The sequence below is a fragment of the Cyprinus carpio genome, chromosome B16, assembly GCF_018340385.1.
Source record: "Cyprinus carpio isolate SPL01 chromosome B16, ASM1834038v1, whole genome shotgun sequence".
Lineage (NCBI taxonomy): Eukaryota > Metazoa > Chordata > Actinopteri > Cypriniformes > Cyprinidae > Cyprinus > Cyprinus carpio.
Genome location: NC_056612.1, coordinates 12,713,659 through 12,734,725, shown reverse-complemented (window position 1 = coordinate 12,734,725; position 21,067 = coordinate 12,713,659). Strand labels below are relative to the sequence as shown.

The following is a 21,067-nucleotide window of genomic DNA, read 5'->3' as shown; positions in this document are numbered from 1 at the left end:
GCTAGCTGTTCTCCAGTGTCTAATGCACCACATTTAGCGCTAAATAAATAAATAAATACCTGGTATGACTAAAGCTACCCGAGATTTATATAAACATGTATTTATATAAATTATTTATATTTATAAGTATTCATATACATTTTTATAAACACGTTTAAACCATTTAAATAGGTTAATTATTAAATAAAACTAATTTTAGCTAAAAAAAAAAAAAAAGTAACAGCCTAATCCACCGCAGTTCTGTTGTTGAATGTAGGCTAATCATTATCGCAACATCTGCGGTTACAAAATACAAAGTGTAAAGAACGAGGCTGAACCCAGCAAGCGGATGAACTGGATTCAGTCTCGTAAATTAAACGTAGTACATGCACGCAATAATATGGGAGAAGATGCGCCCCTAAAGAAGTGTGTATTTACTTTTAAATATAACTTTGTAAGTTCAGAATGTGCAGAATAATGTATAATATACATTATATATACATATTATATACATATAGATAGATAGTAAATTGGTAAACTGTTGTAAAATATCTGAAACGCACAGCTAATGGCATTACTGAATAATGAAGCATTCTATTTAAAAAAATAATTTCACTACTAACAACATGCCACTTGGGGCTATTTTAGTTTAAGTTTTGTATGTTTTGGGAAATTTAGACAAAGTAGTTCACTGCCTTAAGGACAGAACAGGAATTTTCGGTGGTTAGAAGGTGGTTGGTGGGGGAGGGAGGGGCTCTGAGCAGAGTCAGACTGTCAAAACCAAACCTTGCTCTGTCATGTATTGACTGCACACAGAGCTGGAGCAACGCTGTCAAACCAAGTTAGCCAGGACTAGTTGTTAGGATGTTAGTATTAGTGTATGACAGCTGACTACAAGAAAATTCCGCAGAGCAAAATGTGCTTTTGGTTGAGTGGCAGCTGAGCTTTAGAAAGTTAGTTAAAACTTAGCTAACATTAGTTTGACAGATAGCTTGTCAGTTTAGCTTAGTCATGACAGGGACGTGTTTATACCTCTCTCGTGTCAACCACCGGGCTTTAACTGTGGACTAACGCAGGTGAATGCTTCAGATTTAAATAGCACTGCCGGGTAATGGTTAGTTTGTAAGTTTAGTAGCCTATATTTGAGCTAAAAGTTAACCTCTAACCCAAGGCAGATTAAGATTAGCCTGCTAGCACCGAGTAAAACCACTGACTAACCACGAATCTGTTTCTGTGAGAAAAATTATGAGCACCAGCAATATTTATGCAAGTCGCAAACGGAGGAAACCTGTCCAGAAAAGGTAATAAATCATTGTTTTACTAAGGCTTAGATGCTTAGTTAAACCTCTGTATGCAGTTTACAGTTTAGCCTGTTTATCTAGATACCTAACAATATAAAGCAGACAAGTGACTCTCATTGCATAGTGAATTTTTATTAATAGTAATCTGAATATTTATTCAATTTGATTGAATTTTATAAGTGAAATGATGTTATATCGCTGCACTTTCTCCGATATCTAGCCAGGCTCTTTAGGAAACTAGCCAAGCGTCGTGTATGTGCGTGAGAGTGTTTTGACTTCTGTGAATGATTGCTTGAAGTTATTTGCATCTGCCACGTGACAAACTAACTAAACATATCTAAAATAACTTAACATATCTAAACATACTAAACGTATCTTTGGCTGCAACGTAACGATTTCCTAATTCGGAATATTAAAATGATTGACTAATAAAAATAACAATTTAATTCCGCCCAGATGAGCTAAAATTTGTGGAAAAGACAGATGTTCTCATTTTGCGGACGGGTGAAATTACACATTACAGCTGCTATAAAGATATAGGTGTTTAACATTATTTTATATTAATATTTTAATTAGTATTATTTTTTTTATTTTTTTTTTTGCTAAACCTGTTTGTGATTTATGACAAAATCATCATAATAATAAAATAATAATAATAATAATAGGAATAAAAATGTACCACAATGGGTAACAGGGCTGTAAATTAAGTATTAAATACAAAATCTTTTCAACAGATGGTCATCGATAGGTGTTTAACTTTATTTTCTATTCATTTGTGCGGTGCTTTTATTTTGTGATGCATTTACCAAAATGTGGGCCATAAATGCAGTCTGAAGCAGAGTTGGGCAAGAGATCCACTTTCCTGCAAATTTTAGCTCCACCTCTATTCGAATACACCTGAATAAGTTAATTGAGGTCTTCAGGATCACTATAAAGTTACAGACAGGTAAGTTTGATCATGATTGGAGGTCAACTCTGCAGGAAAGTGGTTGCCCACCACTGGTCTGAAACCTTGACTGTGTTATGTCAAATAAAAAACTTACCTACCAATACAAGTAACAAAGTTGCAAATTAAGCAGTAAAACTGTCACTCATTAGGGACTCACTAGCTGATATGAAATGGGTCTGAGTTTACAAGCTGTTGCTATACCTCTGAAGGGCAAATTTCCTTCCCAAGACTCAATACTTACTTTCCTCTCAGTTGTAAGTGTCGTTTTTAGGTGATTGTTTGACAGTACTCACTATAAGTGAATGATAAAAACTATATTTTCTTAATGTAACACACTTCTGGGAAATGTAAAACTTTCTTAAATTTGAAACTGACAGGTTGGCTGTCCTGTCATATTCTGAAAATTACATTCAATCTGAATATATTTTCCTTTTTTTTTAGTGTGCAGCAGTCTCCTCCTGAATGTGTCAAATCAAATCCTTCCAAACGACATCGAGACCGGCTGAATGGAGAGTTGGATAGGTTGGCCAGCCAGCTTCCTTTCCCACAGGAAGTTATATCCAAGCTGGACAAGCTCACCATACTGAGGCTAAGTGTGAGCTACCTGCGGGCCAAAAGTCACTTCAGTGGTAATGCATGATATACAGAAGTTGCAGTTGTTTCGGTGTGATACTGGTGTCCAATTTCTGACTGTACATAAATTTATAAATGCAGTAGTCTCACTTAGTTGATGCAAATTTGAAAGCTAATTGTGTTTTCTACAAAGTTCTGTCATATTCTAGTAACTTGTGGACTACAGTCATTTTAATGACAACATCCAAAAACAACACTTTTTCTCTCCTATGACTGGTTAAAATGAATAAATCATTTTAAGTAGTAAGAAAACCAGCCCCTAATTCTAAAGAACCTCAATATGTGCATGTTTGTTTCCTTATATGAGTGTCTGCCACATCTCGAGGCTGTTTACGGTATATTTTCCCCTGAGTGGGAAAGAAGGGGAGCCTTTTCAAATAACAGGATGCCACTGGGGTGCGTGAGATCCTGCGGAAAGTAAAATATAATTTTGTAATCATATGCATAACTTTTTGGTGGAAGCCTGGTGAGAACTGCAACAATAGCATTTTCTTTCAAAGAGCAAAAAATGCAATTTTGAGAGGTAAATTTCACTTAATGACCACTCCGAGGCTGGTTCAGTAATACTGGAATAACGTTGTTGAAATCATTATCGTAAGAAGTTTAACTGGCTTTAGGCAACAGGCTTTTGCCCTCAGCATTAAGATATGGACATAGGACAGAGCAGTGCATGCATGCAGTTCCTCCTTTTTTTGCGATAGATTGAGTGTTTATCACAGGACATCCCGGTCCCTCAGCAGTTTTATCTCGGGATGACCCATATTTGGATAACACAAGGAATATGCAAAAGAAATTGCTTTGTAATGCTGTAATGATAGGAAAATGTGGCCGGATGGTTCTTTGTTCTGTTGGGATGGATATGGTTTGTTGTTGTTTTTTCCTCCTGCAGTTGGCCAAAAGATTTAAAGTGTGTATGAATCACAAAATTCAAGGCACTGTTGTTACTTGAGAAGAGATTATATAGTGCTGTAGAGTTACAGTTATAACAGTTCCAGCTATTTAATCCAGTATTGTTATAAGAAGATGAGGGGGAATCAGTCTCGCAATTACCTGTTTGATAATGTTAAGAGTCAGGTCAAAATACACAAGAAACAAATAGCAGTAGAAATCCTTTGCCAGCATATACTGAGTCTCTACACAAATACAAAACACACAAAATCCTGTGACATAAAATGTTCACAATAGATATGGTCAATGTCCAAAATAAAGTGTGGTTATATAAGTAGGAAATGTCCACCAAAGATGTTGAGAGAAGAAACCCTTTGGTAAAGGAGAACAGCCAGTGTTAGAAAGTCTTATCTTTTGAAGGGTAGATTGAATAAATGATGAATTGACAAAATTAAATAGATGTCCTTGTTGGGGTAAGCCAGGAATCCTTTGAAAAAGTCCTTGGGCAGTTGCAATACTGCACCCAAACCCCAAAGTTCTGCACTTCACACGGTAGCATAAGTTTGCAGGTTAAACAAAATCCTCTAAAAAAGAAAACAACTCATTAACTTTCAAACAAACTCACCAAACACACTGAACCCACAAAACATTCGAATAAGTGACTTTCCCCAAACAAAATTCTACACAAAAACAAAAGATAAAAAAAAGAAAGCAACAAACTCATAGTTGAGCAGCGAAACAAACGTTTCTCAAACCAGGGGTCTGTTTTATAAAACAAGTTTAACAAATAAGCCAGGCTTATTTCAGTTAGTCTGACTTATTTTCACATTACGGCGCGCTTCATGCAGGCAGGGCTTATATGCTCCAAGAATGGACACTGCACTAGTGATACAAAACACACAGGCCTGTTAAGAGCAATACTTTTAATTTAGATCAATTATTTTTAGGCTATGCTACTGTGCGTTTTTTTTATGACTGCTGTATTCCAAGCAAATTAAGTGTACGTTTTTATCATTTGTAAAATTACTGATTAACATGGCGGATAAAAGCAGCTTGTTTTTTTTTACACCAACAATATACTATAGGCATACTATTTACAGAAATTTTTCAAACTTGATGTGCTGTTGTGGTAGGCCAGTTTCAAATTGCATATTTAGGCCTCTCAGGACAGGCTTACAGGGACGGATGGCCTCCAGGGTGGTACCCATTCTGGGACCCATGGCAGAATCAGGCAGACTATGGAGCCATGGAGGAAAAGGCAGCTCGGGGCGCCATAGCGGATCAGGCAGACTAGGACGCAATGGCGGAGCAGGCAGACTAGGAAGCCATGGTGGAGCAGACAGTTCAGGAGGCCATGGCGGAACAGGGAGCTCGTGGAGCCTGGCCTCGGCACTCAGCCCTGCCTCCAAGGATGGACCCCTTATACCCCCCACAAAAAATCCTTGGGGAGAACATAATTTTTAGAGTTCCTCTGTAGGCCTAACTCAGGAACTGTGGCCCTCCCTGGGCTTGACTTGGGGACTGGAGCCCTCACTGGGCTAAACTCAGGGACAGGAACCCTCACTGGCCTAAACTCGGGGACATGAATCCTCTCTGGCCTAAACTCGGGGACAGGAGCCCTCACTGGGCTAAACTTGGGGACAGGAGCCCTCACTGGGATAAACTCAGGAACAGGAGCCCTCTTTGGGCTGGATTCGGGGGTTGGAGCTGACACTGGAGCGAGCTCTGGGACTGGAGCCAACACTGGAGCAAGCTCTGGGGCTGGAGCCGACACTTGAGTGAGCTCTGGGACTGGAGCCGACACTGGAGCGAGCTTTAGGGCTGGAGCCGACACTGGAGCGAGCTATGGGGCTAGAGCAGACACTGGAGCGAGCTCTGCGAACCAACAGCCTTCTCCTTTAGGTTTGGGGTGTAAGGCATGGTCGGCGGGCTTGACTGGGGAACGGCTGGGGGGACTAGACTTCAGAGTGACAGGCGGGCTTGAGAATGCCGTGGGCGGCGGACTAGACTTCAGAGCGGCCGGCGGGCTTGAGAATGCTGCAGCCAGCGGGCTTGACTGAGGAACGGCCGGGGGGCTTGTTTCTGGATCAGGGCTGGACACTCTCTAGACACTGGAGCATCCCTTGCCTCCAGCTCAGTCCTGTGGTGTCTGGGAGGTCCATGGGGCGATAACAATTGGCCCCCGATCCAGAACAGGCAGTTGAGCATGGCGTCGTCCAGCTCTGTTTTAGCGGCGATCTTGCAGAACTCCCACGCATACTCCACGGAGGGGAGATCTCTGTGGGCTAGGGCAGAAAAACTCCATGCCGTGGGAAGGAAAAACCGGGAAACAAAAAACTTTTAAAAAAAGGGAGAAAAGAAATGGGGAGAAGGGGTGCCGCTTACTGTTTCAGTCCGGTATTCTGTCACGGTGTGCCTACTGTGAAGGAGCGAGGAGACGAAGGAGGGAGGAGATGAAGGAGATTTCAGAATTATCACACGTAGGACACGGGGATTGACATTCAATACTGGACACCCAAGCAGGAAACAACACAGGGTTAAAGTAAGAAAGAACTAATGGGACACACCTGGGATCATTAGAACTAAAAGGGGAACACCTGGAACAAATTATAATAATAAGGACAGGAACAGGAGGCACCAAATAAGTGCATAATAATAAACATGGAGCATGTGGGGGAGGAAAACACAACACAAGACAGGAACAGAGTCTGACAGTGTGTGTGTGTGTATATCGTCGCTTCCCGATGAAACTCACGTATGTCCAAAACGGTTACTTTTCAGGAAGTGAAAAAAACACCGTATTTCAAAAGCAGTTGAATGTAGCGTTGTCATACTTGGTACGGCATCTTTACATGTAACCATATTCTTGCCAGTGTAATGATATAATCCACATTTGACCAAAATTGAGTTTAAATGGACATACGTGCATATTTTACAGTAACGGTGGTCGATATGCGTTCTTCCGATCATTAATTAGAATGACCAAGTCGCGTTTCATATTGACAGATGAATACGCTCAGTTTATTAAATAGCCTACGTCTTAGTTTATTAAATACGCTTAGTTTATTTAATATTAATTATAAATTTATTAAATGTCTCTTGCAAACTATGAAGGGACAATGAATCAATACACTGACATGGTAATGCTAGACAGATACTTTGTTTGCACAGTCCTACCGTAATTTTGTCACTCCTAGACGTACGTCTTGGCAGATGGTTTGTTTGGTTTGTCTTGATGTAGTTATGTCATTGTCTCACCAGGCTATGTTTATTTGGCAATGTATTTCAGAAAAGAAAAGTGAAACTTCACGAGACCGGCGAGCTGCTTCCACAGGGCGGGAGATACGCGGCGTGATTGACAGCTTTGACACCAAATGGATATACGTGAAAATCAGATGACATGATTTCACATCTTTTCATTGGCCATTTAGATATGTGAAGCATACTGTATACGGAAATGAACCTGGACATTCAATCCGTCGAAACATCTCAAAATCGGCAAAATGGACATATGTGGTTTTCATCGGACAGCGGACAGCGGCGATATACCAACCCGATTCCAAAAAAGTTGGGACACTGTACAAATTGTGAATAAAAACAGAATGCAATGATGTGGAAGTTTCAAATTTAAATATTTTATTCAGAATACAACATAGATGACGTATCAAATGTTTAAACTGAGAAAATTTATAATTTTAAGGGAAAAATAAATTGATTTTAAATTTCCTGCCATCAACACATCTCAAAAAAGTTGGGACAAGGCCATGTTTACCACTGTGTGGCATCCCCTCTTCTTTTTATAACAGTCTGCAAACATCTGGGGACTGAGGAGACAAGTTGCTCAAGTTTAGGAATGGAATGTTGTCCCATTCTTGTCTAATACAGGCTTCTAGTTGCTCAACTGTCTTAGGTCTTCTTTGTCGCATCTTCCTCTTTATGATGTGCCAAATGTTTTCTATGGGTGAAGATCTGGAATGCAGGCTGGCCATTTCAGTACCCGGATCCTTTTTCTATGCAGCCATGATGTTGTAATTGATGCAGTACGTGGTCTGGCATTGTCATGTTGGAAAATGCAAGGTCTTCCCTGAAAGAGACGACGTCTGGATGGGAGCATATGTTGTTCTAGAACTTGGATGTTCCTTTCAGCATTGATGGTGCCTTTCCAGATGTGTAAGCTGCTTGTGCCACACGCACTCATGCAACCCATACCTTCAGAGATGTAGGCCTCTGAACTGAGAGCTGATAACAACTTGGGTTGTCCTTGTCCTCTTTAATCCGGATGACATGGTGTCCAAGTTTTCCAAAAAGAACTTCAAATTTTGATTTGTCTGACCACAGAACAGTTTTCCACTTTGCCACAGTCCATTTTAAATGAGCCTTGGCCCAGAGAAAACGCCTGCGCTTCTGGATCATGTTTAGATATGGCTTCTTTTTTGACCTATAGATTTTTAGCCGGCAAAAGCGAATGGCACGGTGGATTGTGTTCACCGACAATGTTTTCTGGAAGTATTCCTGAGCCCATGTTGTGATTTCCATTACAGTAGCATTCCTGTATGTGATGCAGTGCCGTCTAAGGGCCCGAAGATCACAGGCATCCAGTATGGTTTTCCGGCCATGACCCTTACGCATAGAGATTGTTCCAGATTCTCAGAATCTTTGGTTGAAATTATGCACTGTAGATGATGATAACTTCAAACTCTTTGCAATTTTTCTCTGAGAAACTCCTTTCTTGATATTGCTCCACTATTTTTCGCCGCAGCATTGGGGGAATTGGTGATCCTCTGCCCATCTTGACTTCTGAGAGACATTGCCACTCCGAGAGGCTCTTTTTTTACCCAATCATGTTGCCAGTTGACCTAATAAGTTGCAAAATGGTCCTCCAGCTGTTCCTTATATGTACATTTAACTTTTCCGGCCTCTTATTGCTACCTGTCCCAACTTTTTTGGAATGTGTAGCTCTCATGAAATCCAAAATCAGCCAATATTTGGCATGACATTTCAAAATGTCTCACTTTCAACATTTGATATGTTATCTTTATTCTATTGTGAATAAAATATAAGTTTATGAGATTTGTAAATTATTCCATTCCTTTTTTACTTACAATTTGTACAGTGTCCCAACTTTTTTTGGAATCGGGTTTGTGTATATATATATATATATGTATATATGTATATATGTATATGTATATAAATTATGTAGTTAGATAAAGGTAAAATGTTGGCAGGGCAAGTAAAAATCTGAACTGCTGCCCCAATCAGTCCTTTAAACATATCTTTGAAATGTTAATCATTACGTTGTTTACTAACAGTCTGAGAATAGACTTTTATAGAGTTTAATATCACAGTTTATGTAGTGCATGCATATATTTCAGAGAAGCCTTGCACAGTTATGCTCTCAAGGGTGCAGTTGTACATCCTTATTGAGATTTATAAAGGCAACAGTCAAGTGGAAAAATACCCAGAACCGTTTTCCAGGGAAGTTACTCAATCATTATTTAGGGAATTGGGCAATAAGAAACATATGTAAAAGGCCAGGAATAGTGTTTGAATGAACTGAGATTCACACCTGATTTCTCCTAGCTCATGTTCTTCCCTCTATCCTGACTAATGCAGAAGTGTGGTGAGGTGGCCAGCATTGAAGGGATTCCATGAGAAACAGGCTAAGCAGGAGTACTGATTGTTGCTTGTGTGTTTTGTGTGTAATTACTTCTACTGTCTGGGGGCCAGTGCTGGGGAGGGTCTGGGTTTGCGTGAGTAATTGAAACAGACTAGTTGACCTCTTGACTTTGGTGAGAAGTTACGAAACAAAAATATTTGATAGTTACTGACAATAGCAGCAGACTTTGACCTGAGGTGCTGTGTGTGTAGCATCAAAGACTCTGCCAAGGTTTGATGTGAACCAGTGTTTGGGGATCTTTAGGACCAGACATTGACAGACGTTGCATGAGAAGACTGCAGGAACACCATTTGAGATATGATCTTAATGTTTTACTGGCACACACTTCCAAATCCAGGGGGTTGTTGACACAATGACTATTAGTCACCTTTTAATCCATTACTGTCATCTAGTAAATGCAGGCAGTGGATAGATTCACTGTTATCAATATAAATGAGTTTTCCTTGCCAGAATCAGAGTACCTTTATGTGTTCTTGCCATCGTTAAGAGTTAATGTACAGTTCATACGCTTGAAGAATCTAAGTTAACAATTGATATATTTTATCAATGAATTAACTTGTCCCATAACTGGGTCACATTTTTTAAATGCATTTTATTTTTTAATCTATTCAAAAATATATTTATTTGATTTATACAATAAATAGATGGAATACAGCTCATCTTTGATGTCAGGGTGAAATAACTGTCCTGCAATCATAATCAAGAAACAAAAAACACATTTTAAATGAATAATACATTTTTCAATAATTAATTTGACTTTTCACCTTCATTTACCTCAAAACACTAACAAAAACGTACACTCGCCTGTATTTCAGTTGTAAAGAAAATATATTACCTTTTTTTTTTCACTTGATGACGTATAGAGTTTTTTTTTTCACTTGATGACGTATAGAGTTAAAGATAGTAACAAAAATTGTTAAAAAAATAGAATTTTTTTTATATTTTATTTATTATTATGGGCACTCTCTGTTATTGACCCAGTGTCTGTGTTTTTACAGATACTGCCCTCTCATTGCCCTTGCATGTCATAACCACTCCATGAGCAAACATATCATGTGATGTGTGCCAAGCACAAGTGTATTGTTAACCAGTGGGCATTATAATTTGCTTTCAGTTTTTAGTAGTTCAGATGCCAACAGCAACTTGCTATTGTTATACGTTATTTCAGATTTCCCTCTCACAATCATTATTGACGCAGGAAATTATTTTTAATACAGGAAGTTGTTCTCTTGTTTGATTATGCCTGATCAAGTACCCTCATATGACATTATGAATTGTTATCCATAACTTCCTCATCACATCTTCGATAAAGAATGTGTATTATACAGTATGTTTTAGCTATTGTGCTAGTAAGCACTTTAATGTTTGTTTGCTGTTGCAGTGACCCTGAACTCAAAGAACTCCAACCAGCTAGCAAATAACACTAAACCACACATTCAGGAGCTGCCAGAGGGAGAATTGTTGCTACAGGTGAGCTCATGTGTCCTGTGAAACCTAAATGTTTGAATCAAACAGCACAGAAGAGTCAAAAACAAAACAAGATGGATTTAAAATTCTATTTATTAGCAGTATAATTTCTTCTTTTATAGGCTATAAATGGCTTTGTGTTTGTGGTCACCTCCAATGGCACAATTTTCTATGCTTCCTCCAACATTGAGGACTACTTGGGGTTCCATCAGGTTTGTACTGGTTTGCATATATATTGTGCGGGTAAAAGGAACTGCAGCCCAAATGGTTTATGCATTTATGAAATGGTTTTCTGGCACCTTCTATTCAGGAAAGAACAAACAGTATATGTTCTGTTCTTATGTTCATTTCTTCTCCGTTTAGTGAATCTACTCTCTCAAAAGCGTTTAGGGTTCATTACATTAAGCATTATGCACTTGATTTAACACATTTTACTTGATAATTCAGTTGTTATTGTGAAAAACCAGTGGAAAGAGAGCTTAACCAGTCTTTTAGATTCCTCATTGCAGCTTTAGAATTTTTTATGTGTGAAATTCCAGCTTCTTCCCACAAACATGATTCTAGTGTGAAACATGATGCAGTTGCAGCGCATTTCAGAAACCCTCCACCTTCCCCAGCTCCACCTGTATAGATGTGCTACTGCTATTTCATATGTTATATGTGCAGCAGCAGTATTTCTTACATGTTCACAGTGGCATGTTGTGGATGTTTTGGAAGTAGCAAGTCTTGGTGCTTTCTCTGCCGCTGCAGCAGCAGCTTAGCAGATCTATTCCGCCAAGACCAAAAACATTAACATTGTCATGCACATTACCAAGCCAGTCCCTCCGAGAGTTGTCATGAAAGAACTTGGATTAGTATGTTTGGGTGCCAGCAGTGGTGTAATGTAACAAAGTAATAATACCTTATTTTACTTATTACTTTATTAAAGTACTTTAGTATTTTTTGGTAGTATATGTACTTTACTTGAATTTTTATATTTCAGCCAACTTTTACATTTACTCCACTACATTTCCTAATTAAAATGTATACTTTTACTCCGATACATTTCTCCGAAGCATATTTGTTACTTACTACAAAATAAAGTCAGAATAACACAGACTGCAGGAAAGCAGGTTTGACGAATTAGTGTTCTGGCGCTTGCAAGTTAGACTTTGCTCAAGTGCACACAGTCACACAGTCGCAATCGATTTCATTTTCCAGTCAAAGTCGAGGCTTGGGTGTGTGATATACAGTATATCTTCTGCGATAATATGGTTAGTGTCGTTGTAATGTGCGATCTGACATTATCGAATAAACTAAGGTTATATCACCATATCACACAGAGAGTGCATGCACGTGATTTATTAGTCTATTAACATTCAAAATTCAAGGCATTGTAAATTGTAGACAGCAAAAATGGTTCTGTATGCTTTTTATATATATTTATATAATTTAATATTGTTAACTTAATCTATATCACACAGAGTGCCAAACCAGATAGGCTATATGATTGATAACGTAATTATTATTTTTTTTTGTTTAATTTAGTTTTAATTGATTTTTTTTTTTTTAGAAATATTGCCTGTTTTTTCTCAATTTTGCCAACAAAAATAATTCCAAACAAAGATCACAGCACACAGTTTTCCATGTGTTATCTGTGGATTTGTGTTGTGTTTACTTATTGAATGAATCAATTTTTTTGGACAAATCGGTTGATTAAATGATTCAGTGATTCACTCATTATCACATTCAAATGCTTTGTTCCTGAATCAATCAGTTGTTTGAATGAATCCGCTGAATCTCAATGACTCACTCATTAACAGTCACTTGCTGTCACCTACTGGCTTTTTTAATTTCACATTTTGACAGTTTTTTATGTTTTTAATTATTTCAAATATCAGTATTCAATGTTTTATGTTAAAAACAAACATTTGGCCTATTTATGCATCTGTAAATGCAAGTTAAATGCATCCATTTCCCCTCTGAGCTACATTAAACTGTGTAAATGCATCTAAATGCCACTTCAGATGCAGATTCCGGAAATGTTTTCTTATGTCGGAATTAAAGACACTAAGTACCGGATGAAGTGCTTCTTATTCTTGCCCAATAATTAAATACATTTAATATTTAAAAATATTTCTCATACTTAAGTACAATAAATATCACATACTTTTAGACCTTTACTCAAGTAATATTCTAAATGGTGACTTTAACTTCTACCAAAGTCATTTTCTGGTAAGATATCTGTACTTTTACTTGAGTATGGCTTTCAGTCACTTTATATACCACTGGGTGCCATAATGTATATGTTATTTTTCTTTTTTATGTGTTTAATTTTGTTTATATGCTACAAAAAAAAAGTGTTAATAGGTTAACAGTAAATTACTATACTATATACAGGGAAAAACTGTAAAAGATCTAACCAGACATTTTTATGTAATTTTACAGTAAAATGCTGTTAATTTTACAGTTTTTAGAAATAAAAAAAGAACAAATCAATGTATAATTTACAGTCAAAAACTGTAAACTGATATTCCCAGAATTCCCTGTGTGACGCTCCACATTTGAAAGTATTTTGTTTAAATAATCATGTTTTTTAATAGTTTTTTTTGTTATCAGTTGTACATTTGGGCTTTATGTTACATCTTCTGCTGTTTAATGAAAGTTTATTGAATTGTTTAAGTATCGTGTGTCACCATGATGGTGTTTTGTGTTTGCATGAATGACTTTGTGGACCTTCTATATATTAATATAAACTTCTGCTTGTGGCGAAGCTACTTGTGATGAACTTCGATTCTTCATGTGGCTTTCTCTTTTACCACCTTCATTATTATGGTGGTTGTCAGTATGTTAAAGGTACAAAACAGATTTTAATAGCAGTGTGCGTTGTTGAATTTACTGGTTTACATTCAAATTTTCTTGTTTGTAAATAACAGTTTTATACTGTAAAATTTACAGTTTTTGGCCGTAATTGTGTGTTTACAGTTTTTTCTGTATTTTTTACAAAAGTATTCTGGCAACCACAGCTGCCAAAATTATTTTGTAAAAACTACAGACTTTTTTTTACAGTGTATTGTTTTAAGTAAATTTTTTTTTTTATGGTTGAGAGTTTAGATCAGGCTTTGAGCACATTTAGATCAAAACAGGTTGAAAAAACAGGTCTTTATTTCAGCATTGAGATTCAGATTTCTTAATTCAGTTTGGGTGATTTTCTAACTGTAATGAGCAGCTGTGAATCTACTTAGAGTGAAGTTGATGTAATTGTTTTGCAGTCGGATCTCATCCATCAGAGTGTTTATGAGCTCGTTCACACTGAAGACCGGGCTGAGTTTCAGAGGCAGCTCCACTGGGCGCTCAACCCCAGCTGCACCCCAGACACCGGACAGCTAATGCAAGGTAGAAAATAACTAAACATCTCTCCAGACAGACCATGAGCAGACCTGGGCATTGTGCCTGAAAGATTCTGTCCCCATTCCATCAACACAAAGAGTCAAAGAAGATGGATTGCATGTGTCAGCAAACAAAGTTTGACAAAGTTCCATTGTGAGAGACAAAACATCCTAGTCTACAATTTTCAGGAAATAAATTCATGCATAACGTGATTTTAAAACAATACAAATAATACATTTTTATTTACCTTTTCACAATGGATCTGAAATATCGTCATTGTTCAATTTGACAATTTGATAAGATATCCAAATGTTTTTTGTTTTTTTTTTCTTAGAAAGACATTTGTGTGATTTTTTTTTTAATTATTATTATTATTTTCATCATGAGCCATGTTTTTAACCAATACCCTACTAGATTTCAGATTATATGTGCTCTGAGGATGTGTAACAGCCTCTAACGGCTGGTGTTCAAAGGCTGTGCCACTTTGCTCTGGTTTCAGTTTGGGCTTTTTTATTCTCAACCAAGCTGGATCAGTTTTCATTAGAGATCTAACACTTGACAGTTTGAAAGGCCTGTTATTGTCGTAACTATACACACATAGGACAGCTGTTCCAGACAGCACACACACTTCATAATCCAGCCATCAGCAAGGACACTACCGCCAATGAGTTATATATGTTGTGTAATTTTAAACAGTTTTGTATTTAACTATGCTTTTCTCTATATTCAAGTAATGTTTTGTTTTTGTCGCTTCTCAGAATGCACCGCTGCCTCAGACATACTACAGTCCAGAGCAGTTGCCACCAGAGAACTCCACCTTTCTGGAGCGAAATTTTGTTTGCAGGTTAAGATGCCTTTTGAACAACTCCTCTGGCTTTCTTGTAAGTTGAAAATGATCATAAATACATTAAAGTGAATAAATAAATTAAAATATAGACTTTATATTATGTTAAGAGAGTTGTTGATTTCCTTAGGCAGCAGATGAAGAAGATTGTTTGCAAGACAGGAAAAAACATTTTACTCAAACTTTTACATCAAAAATCTATAATTATTGCAGTAGCATTATTAAAATGGAAAAACAGAAGATTAAATGCTTTTGGATGCCTGTAAACAAGTTTATAAAGAAAAGGAAAGAATAGATAACACTTGCACGGCTGACATTATTTACAGTACCAAACAAAGCTTGAATGAAGTCAAAGTCTAGTCAGAGCTCTCCTATGAATAAAGTTTAAGAAGTCAAAATTATATAGCATACCATAACAGACTGAAAGCTGAAACTGTCTACAAACAAGTTTGAATGGAGTCTGTTCATTGAGCTGAATTCACTGCAGAAAGTGTGTGAGAAATGATGAATAATGAGGGATTTTAAAACAGTGTACACCTCAAAAACCCTGTAATTAAGTATTTTAGCTGTAAACAAGCTTGTATTGAACATCACGTTTTTTGAGGAGTACTAATAATAATGTAATAATCTAGAATGAGGGCTGAAATTACTGAAATTATCTTGTGCTTCTACATACAAAGTAATTCCACACACAACAAAAGACACTTTTGTTAGCTTTGTTTGAACTAATATTAAGGTTCTTTGTGATGATAAGACTATAATGATGCGTTTGTTATAATGTTAAGATCATATCAGTCCTTGTTTGGATGAGTTCATATTTAGTTCATGACTTCCACACAGCTCAGAGTTATGATTCAGCCTGTTGAGATGTTTCTCAGTTAACTGCCTCTGCTGGGTCATTTCTACATGTAGACTCAAAAGCTACCTTTATCAGACTTTTTGAACAACACAAATAAGATATTTTGAAGAATGTTGGTAAGCAAACAGTTGATGGTAGCCATTGGCTTCCATAGTATTTTTTTCCATACTATGAAAGTCAATGGTTTGGAACAACTTCAGGGTGAGTAAATGATGACAATTTTCATTTTTGGGTGAACTATCCCTGTTAGCACCACTTAGCACTTTATTAGCACTTTAATCATTAAAGGGGTCCTATTATGCTCTTTTACAAAGTCTTGATTTTGTTTTGGGGGTGTACTAGAACATGCTCTCATGCTTGGTGGTTCGAAAAATACATTATTTTTTAACATAACTTACATTATTACAATATTATTACGGCTCGATTAGTTCCGGCTTCCGAAAAACGAAATGTGTTGTGAGTGGTTAGCTGTCCCAGTGCGTTGTGATTGGCGAACAGCTTAGACGGTGTTTCAGTACTCCCCCACCCCTTGCCAAAGCAGCAAGTTCTGTCTGCTAAGGTATAGTTAAGGATGGCATCAATATTGCTATATCAATTTGAGCCGGATTCAGACCCCGTTAATACAATACAATACACAGGAGCAAATGGGACACAACTGGGATCAATAAAACTAAATGGGAACAGGAACAGGAAAAACCAAATATGGGCATAATAGTTAAATAAGGAGCACGTGGGTTGGAGGAAAACACACACAAAACACGAAACAAAGTCTGACATATATTATGTAAACAAAAACTTTTATTTTGGATGCGATTAATTGTGATTAATCGTTTGATTAATGGTTAATCGTGCGATTAATCGTTTCCCTGTTAACGCTGTACACAAAGCAGCGCTCCACTCACAAATGCTGCTTTACCAGACATTACATGCAAGATGAAATGAAAATGACCAATCATGAAAATGATCCAATTTTCTGAAGACAGTCGGTTTCCTTCAGAAATACAGTCACATAAAAACACTGTCACTCAAAGTATGGGAAACACCGTATTATCATAATTGAAGTGTAAATTTTGCAGATTACATCATTGTCCAGTATTGTACTGTCAGCAATTTTTTATAAAAACGTTTCAGGTTATTCAGGTGCATGTGTAATAACTTGTGAAAATTTGACGCTATAGCAGCACTTTTTCTTCATCGTCGTCTTGTCTGATGCACTCAACCTAGTGTTCTAACCATGACCTCGCCCCTCCCCAACCCCCAACCATTCGAATTTCCGTAGGCGGGAATTATTTTAATGATATTCTAATGGGCCACTTTGTGACATCACAAAACCCAGAAAACAACGCTGTAGTCCATACGAGCCGTTCGTTGTAGTTCTTGAAAAGAGATTTTTAAAAATCTAAATATCCTTCTTTGGAGTGGACTTTGAGATTTGTAACTTTGTAGATCTTTTTATGCCCAAACATACACACTACACACTGACTAAAATTCAAAAAGTGAAAAAGCATAATAGGACCCCTTTAATAATTTTGATAATACACATTTTAATAATTTAGTCTTTTAGTATAATCAGCTCAAACAATTATTCTGTAATCATCTATCTTATTTATACACTGGGTTCAAAGAGAGGTCACAGTCTTGCTTATCCCATAAAGGAAGTGATCAAAAGATAGCAAGGCCTGGTGTCATATCATGAGAAGACCCAGATGGAATCACATTTTCTGTGTAAATTTATGGGTAAAATTAGCTAAATGCTGTGGAATGTGTTTACATAGGTTCAAATGTGTTAAATATATGTCTTGTATTCTTATAGGCCATAAACTTTCAGGGACGTTTGAAGTTCTTGTATGGACAGAATGAGAGGACAGCAGATGGGAAACCCGTCCTTCCTCAGCTGGCTCTGTTTGCCCTGGCCTGCCCTCTGCAGCCGCCTTCCATACTGGAGATCCACACCAAGAGCTGCTTTTTCAAAACCAAGCATAAGCTGGATTTCACGCCCACCGCATGTGATGCAAAGTAAGATATATAAGCTCCTATCCTATGTGTGAAGAAACTCCTGGATTTGTTCTTTGTTTGTTCACCATCAGTATCTCTCGCATTCAAAGTCATGTGTTTTTTGTTTCTCCACAGAGGGAAGATTGTTCTTGGCTACACGGAGGAAGAGCTGTGTTACCGCGGCTCAGGCTATCAGTTCATCCATGCAGCTGACATGCTCCACTGCGCCGAGAACCACATACGGAGTAAGACTCCCTTAAATCAATGTGGATAAAGAGAATACACTCACCTCACCTCATGTTGTTCCAAAACATTTTAAGATATTCAAAACACAAACGAGCTAAGATTGGTTTTGTATTCTCTCAACATATTTATCCATTCATTAAAGTCCACACAACTATAATTTTCACACTCCTAAAAGTACAAGAAGACATTATAAAAATATGACATGATCTGTTTATATGATTTAATTTAGGCTTTCATTCATGAATAAACATTGATCAACCCACAATCAACTCAAATATGTTTGCTTGAGGCATGAGAACCAGTGACAAATATACATATACTATGTCCATCTACCTGCCTTTGATCTTTTAAAAGGAGACTGCTATCAAAAGCATGTACTGTTATTATTATTAATAGAGGCAAAATCATTTGCTGATTTTTCAAATGAGTTTAATAATTTGTCTCCCCTGCAGTGATGAGGACGGGTGAAAGTGGGTTGACTGTGTTCAGACTGTTGACAAAACAGAACATCTGGGTTTGGGTTCAATCCAACGCCAGACTTGTCTACAAAAATGGGCAACCAGAGTGTGTCATCGCCTCACAGAGAGTCATCACGTATGCCCTTATTTGTGTCTTTCTTTTGTCTTTCATGTTGAACAAACTGTGCATGTTTTCTTTGTTGTCTTATTATAAGACCGTATTCATAGTAAAAATGTAATTACAGGTACTTTTTAAAATAATATAATTAGGGTGTGCTGTTTCGAACTTAAAGTTAGTATTAAATTCAAATTCCCCCTATTTATTTGCTAAATATATATTATTGTGAATGATTCATCCACGCATATAATATTTGTAATTTTTTAAATTTGCATTGAGACTGAAGTAGTGACAGATCTTTTCTTTCCGACATACATTTGAGTATAATGGATCATGGAAAAAAGAGAAAAAAAAGGGCGGGACTTAGTTCTTAAACTGGACTTCTCCAATCAAAGCCTGCTTAAACACCCCCCCCACCCTTTTTTTTGACCAACGACTACAAATTCACATTCATATCCATTTCACTCATTACTCCCCTCACTTTGCAAATTTAAAATTAAGGTTCAGAGATTATAATATTTGTATATTAATTGTGATTGGTCTGTATACATTCCAATATCTGTTTGAATGATGAATTCTGGTAGGTCATTTTTTTCTTGTCTTTTTTTATCTATAGCCAGCAAAGGCAAACAAATATATTTTCCTTAGGTATCGTGCTCTATAATGAGTCATTTGTCTTCTGTAGGAACGAGGAGGGTGAGGAGAACCTGCGAAAGCGTGCTATGATGCTTCCTTTCAGCTTCACTACAGGAGAAGCTGTTCTCTATGACAAGAACCTGTCCAGATCTCAGAGTAACACCGTACCTTCTGATACCACTGCTCTGGGTGACAGTACCCAAGCCAGATCCACTGGAACTGTAGACCCTGACTCCCTGCTGGGCTCCATGCTGAAGCAGGATGAGTCCATTTATGAGTGTCCTGCACATGAGCACTCTGTATCAGTACAGGGTTTAGAGAACGAGGATCTTGGTAGGATCTTCTCCAGTAACTGGCAAGAAAGTGCCTCTCTTTTCAAACAAGAGCGAGTCGTTAACTCTGGAGGAGACGACAGCTGTGAGATCCTGAACTTCATGGGGAGTTTAGGGATCAGACCAGAAGATCTGAAGTTCCTTCAGGATGAACTGTTCCTCAGGATTGACCTCGGTGGTCAGAATGATGTGGCAGACCTCACAGAGGGCATCTTCTCCTATGTACAACACTCTCTCAGGACGGAGACAGACTGTATAATGTCTGGTGGTGACAGTCTGAAGGATCTTGTCGGGAAACCTATGCAGACCTTCACACCTCCACAGCAAGCATCTGCATTAATCTTACAGGATTCATGTGATCCTCTCACATTAGTACCTCAGGAACAACAGACGACTTTTACAACAGAACATCCTGAACCAAAGACACAACATTTCACACCAATACAACCTCAGAGTGAACCGCAGGCCATACCAGATCTACACCAACACATAATGTCTCAACCATACACTGAAACAGGAATCACACAGTGTGAACCTTCACACATAACAACACAAAAACCCAAAGTTCAGAAGATAAGCCAACAGTCTCAGTGCTCATACCTTCCACCTCGCCATCTGCTGGAGTGTAAAACACTCAAAAATGCTCAGGTTTTTGGGAACCTCACTGAAGTTCAGCAGGTTCCTCCTCTCTTCCAGCCAGAGCTCCAACAGCCTGGATGTTTTTACCTGGAGTCGCCCCTTCTGGATCTGAAGCAGCCTTACAGGAACCATCTGAGCACTGTGACCTTCAGCTGCTCCCAGCAGCACTCTTCAACTTACATCACTGCAGGTGACACAGGTATGAGCGAGTTCACTGCTCAGGACCTCGAAGTGCTGCTCAGTGGCCTGGACGGTGACGTGGAGAGGAACGGGCACTCAGGACAAAACAGAGGCGGGTGTCGGATCAAGTCTGGATCAACAAGATTACATAGGCCAGGTAAGAACCAACCAAATGTGAGGCTCACCTACATTCACTCTTAAACATAAAGGTTCTTCATTGTCACCTGTGGTTCCATGAAGAACCTTTAACATCAGTGGAAGCTTTCCATTTACTTGTGACTGATCAGCTGACAATCACGAAGAAATAGAGCAAAAACACTTGGTGGAACCTCATTCATGAGCCAGAAAAGAACACCAGCAGAGTACAGGATGAGGAGGAGGAAGCAGAAACTGGGGTGAAGGAAAGGCTGAAAATGCACAAAGTAAGGCATAAATGTCCTGTGGCTCAGCATGACGTCTAAGATGAATGAAGAACCAGCCTGTCTGTATCAGTTAGA

The 21,067-nt window shown here is 38.0% G+C and overlaps 1 protein-coding gene across 1 annotated transcript; it reads left to right on the top strand.

The window, feature by feature from the left end:
* The first annotated feature begins 748 nt into the window (after positions 1 to 748).
* ahr1a (aryl hydrocarbon receptor 1a) lies at positions 749 to 21,067 on the top strand. The gene is made up of 10 exons (XM_042740816.1): positions 749 to 1,280; positions 2,671 to 2,858; positions 10,809 to 10,897; positions 11,017 to 11,106; positions 14,146 to 14,269; positions 15,014 to 15,144; positions 17,780 to 17,982; positions 18,097 to 18,206; positions 18,660 to 18,801; positions 19,469 to 21,067. Exons 1-10 carry the CDS (start codon positions 1,225 to 1,227, stop codon positions 20,769 to 20,771), a joined length of 2,436 nt encoding a protein of 811 aa, XP_042596750.1. The 5' UTR covers positions 749 to 1,224; the 3' UTR covers positions 20,772 to 21,067.

Coding starts and splice junctions, on each gene's coding strand:
- ahr1a (XM_042740816.1), top strand. CDS start 1,225: ATGAGCACCAGCAATATTTATGCAAGTCGCAAACGGAGGAAACCTGTC. Junction 2,859..10,808: donor GGCCAAAAGTCACTTCAGTG/GTAATGCATGAT, acceptor TTGCTGTTGCAG/TGACCCTGAACTCAAAGAAC. Junction 18,802..19,468: donor GCCTCACAGAGAGTCATCAC/GTATGCCCTTAT, acceptor TGTCTTCTGTAG/GAACGAGGAGGGTGAGGAGA.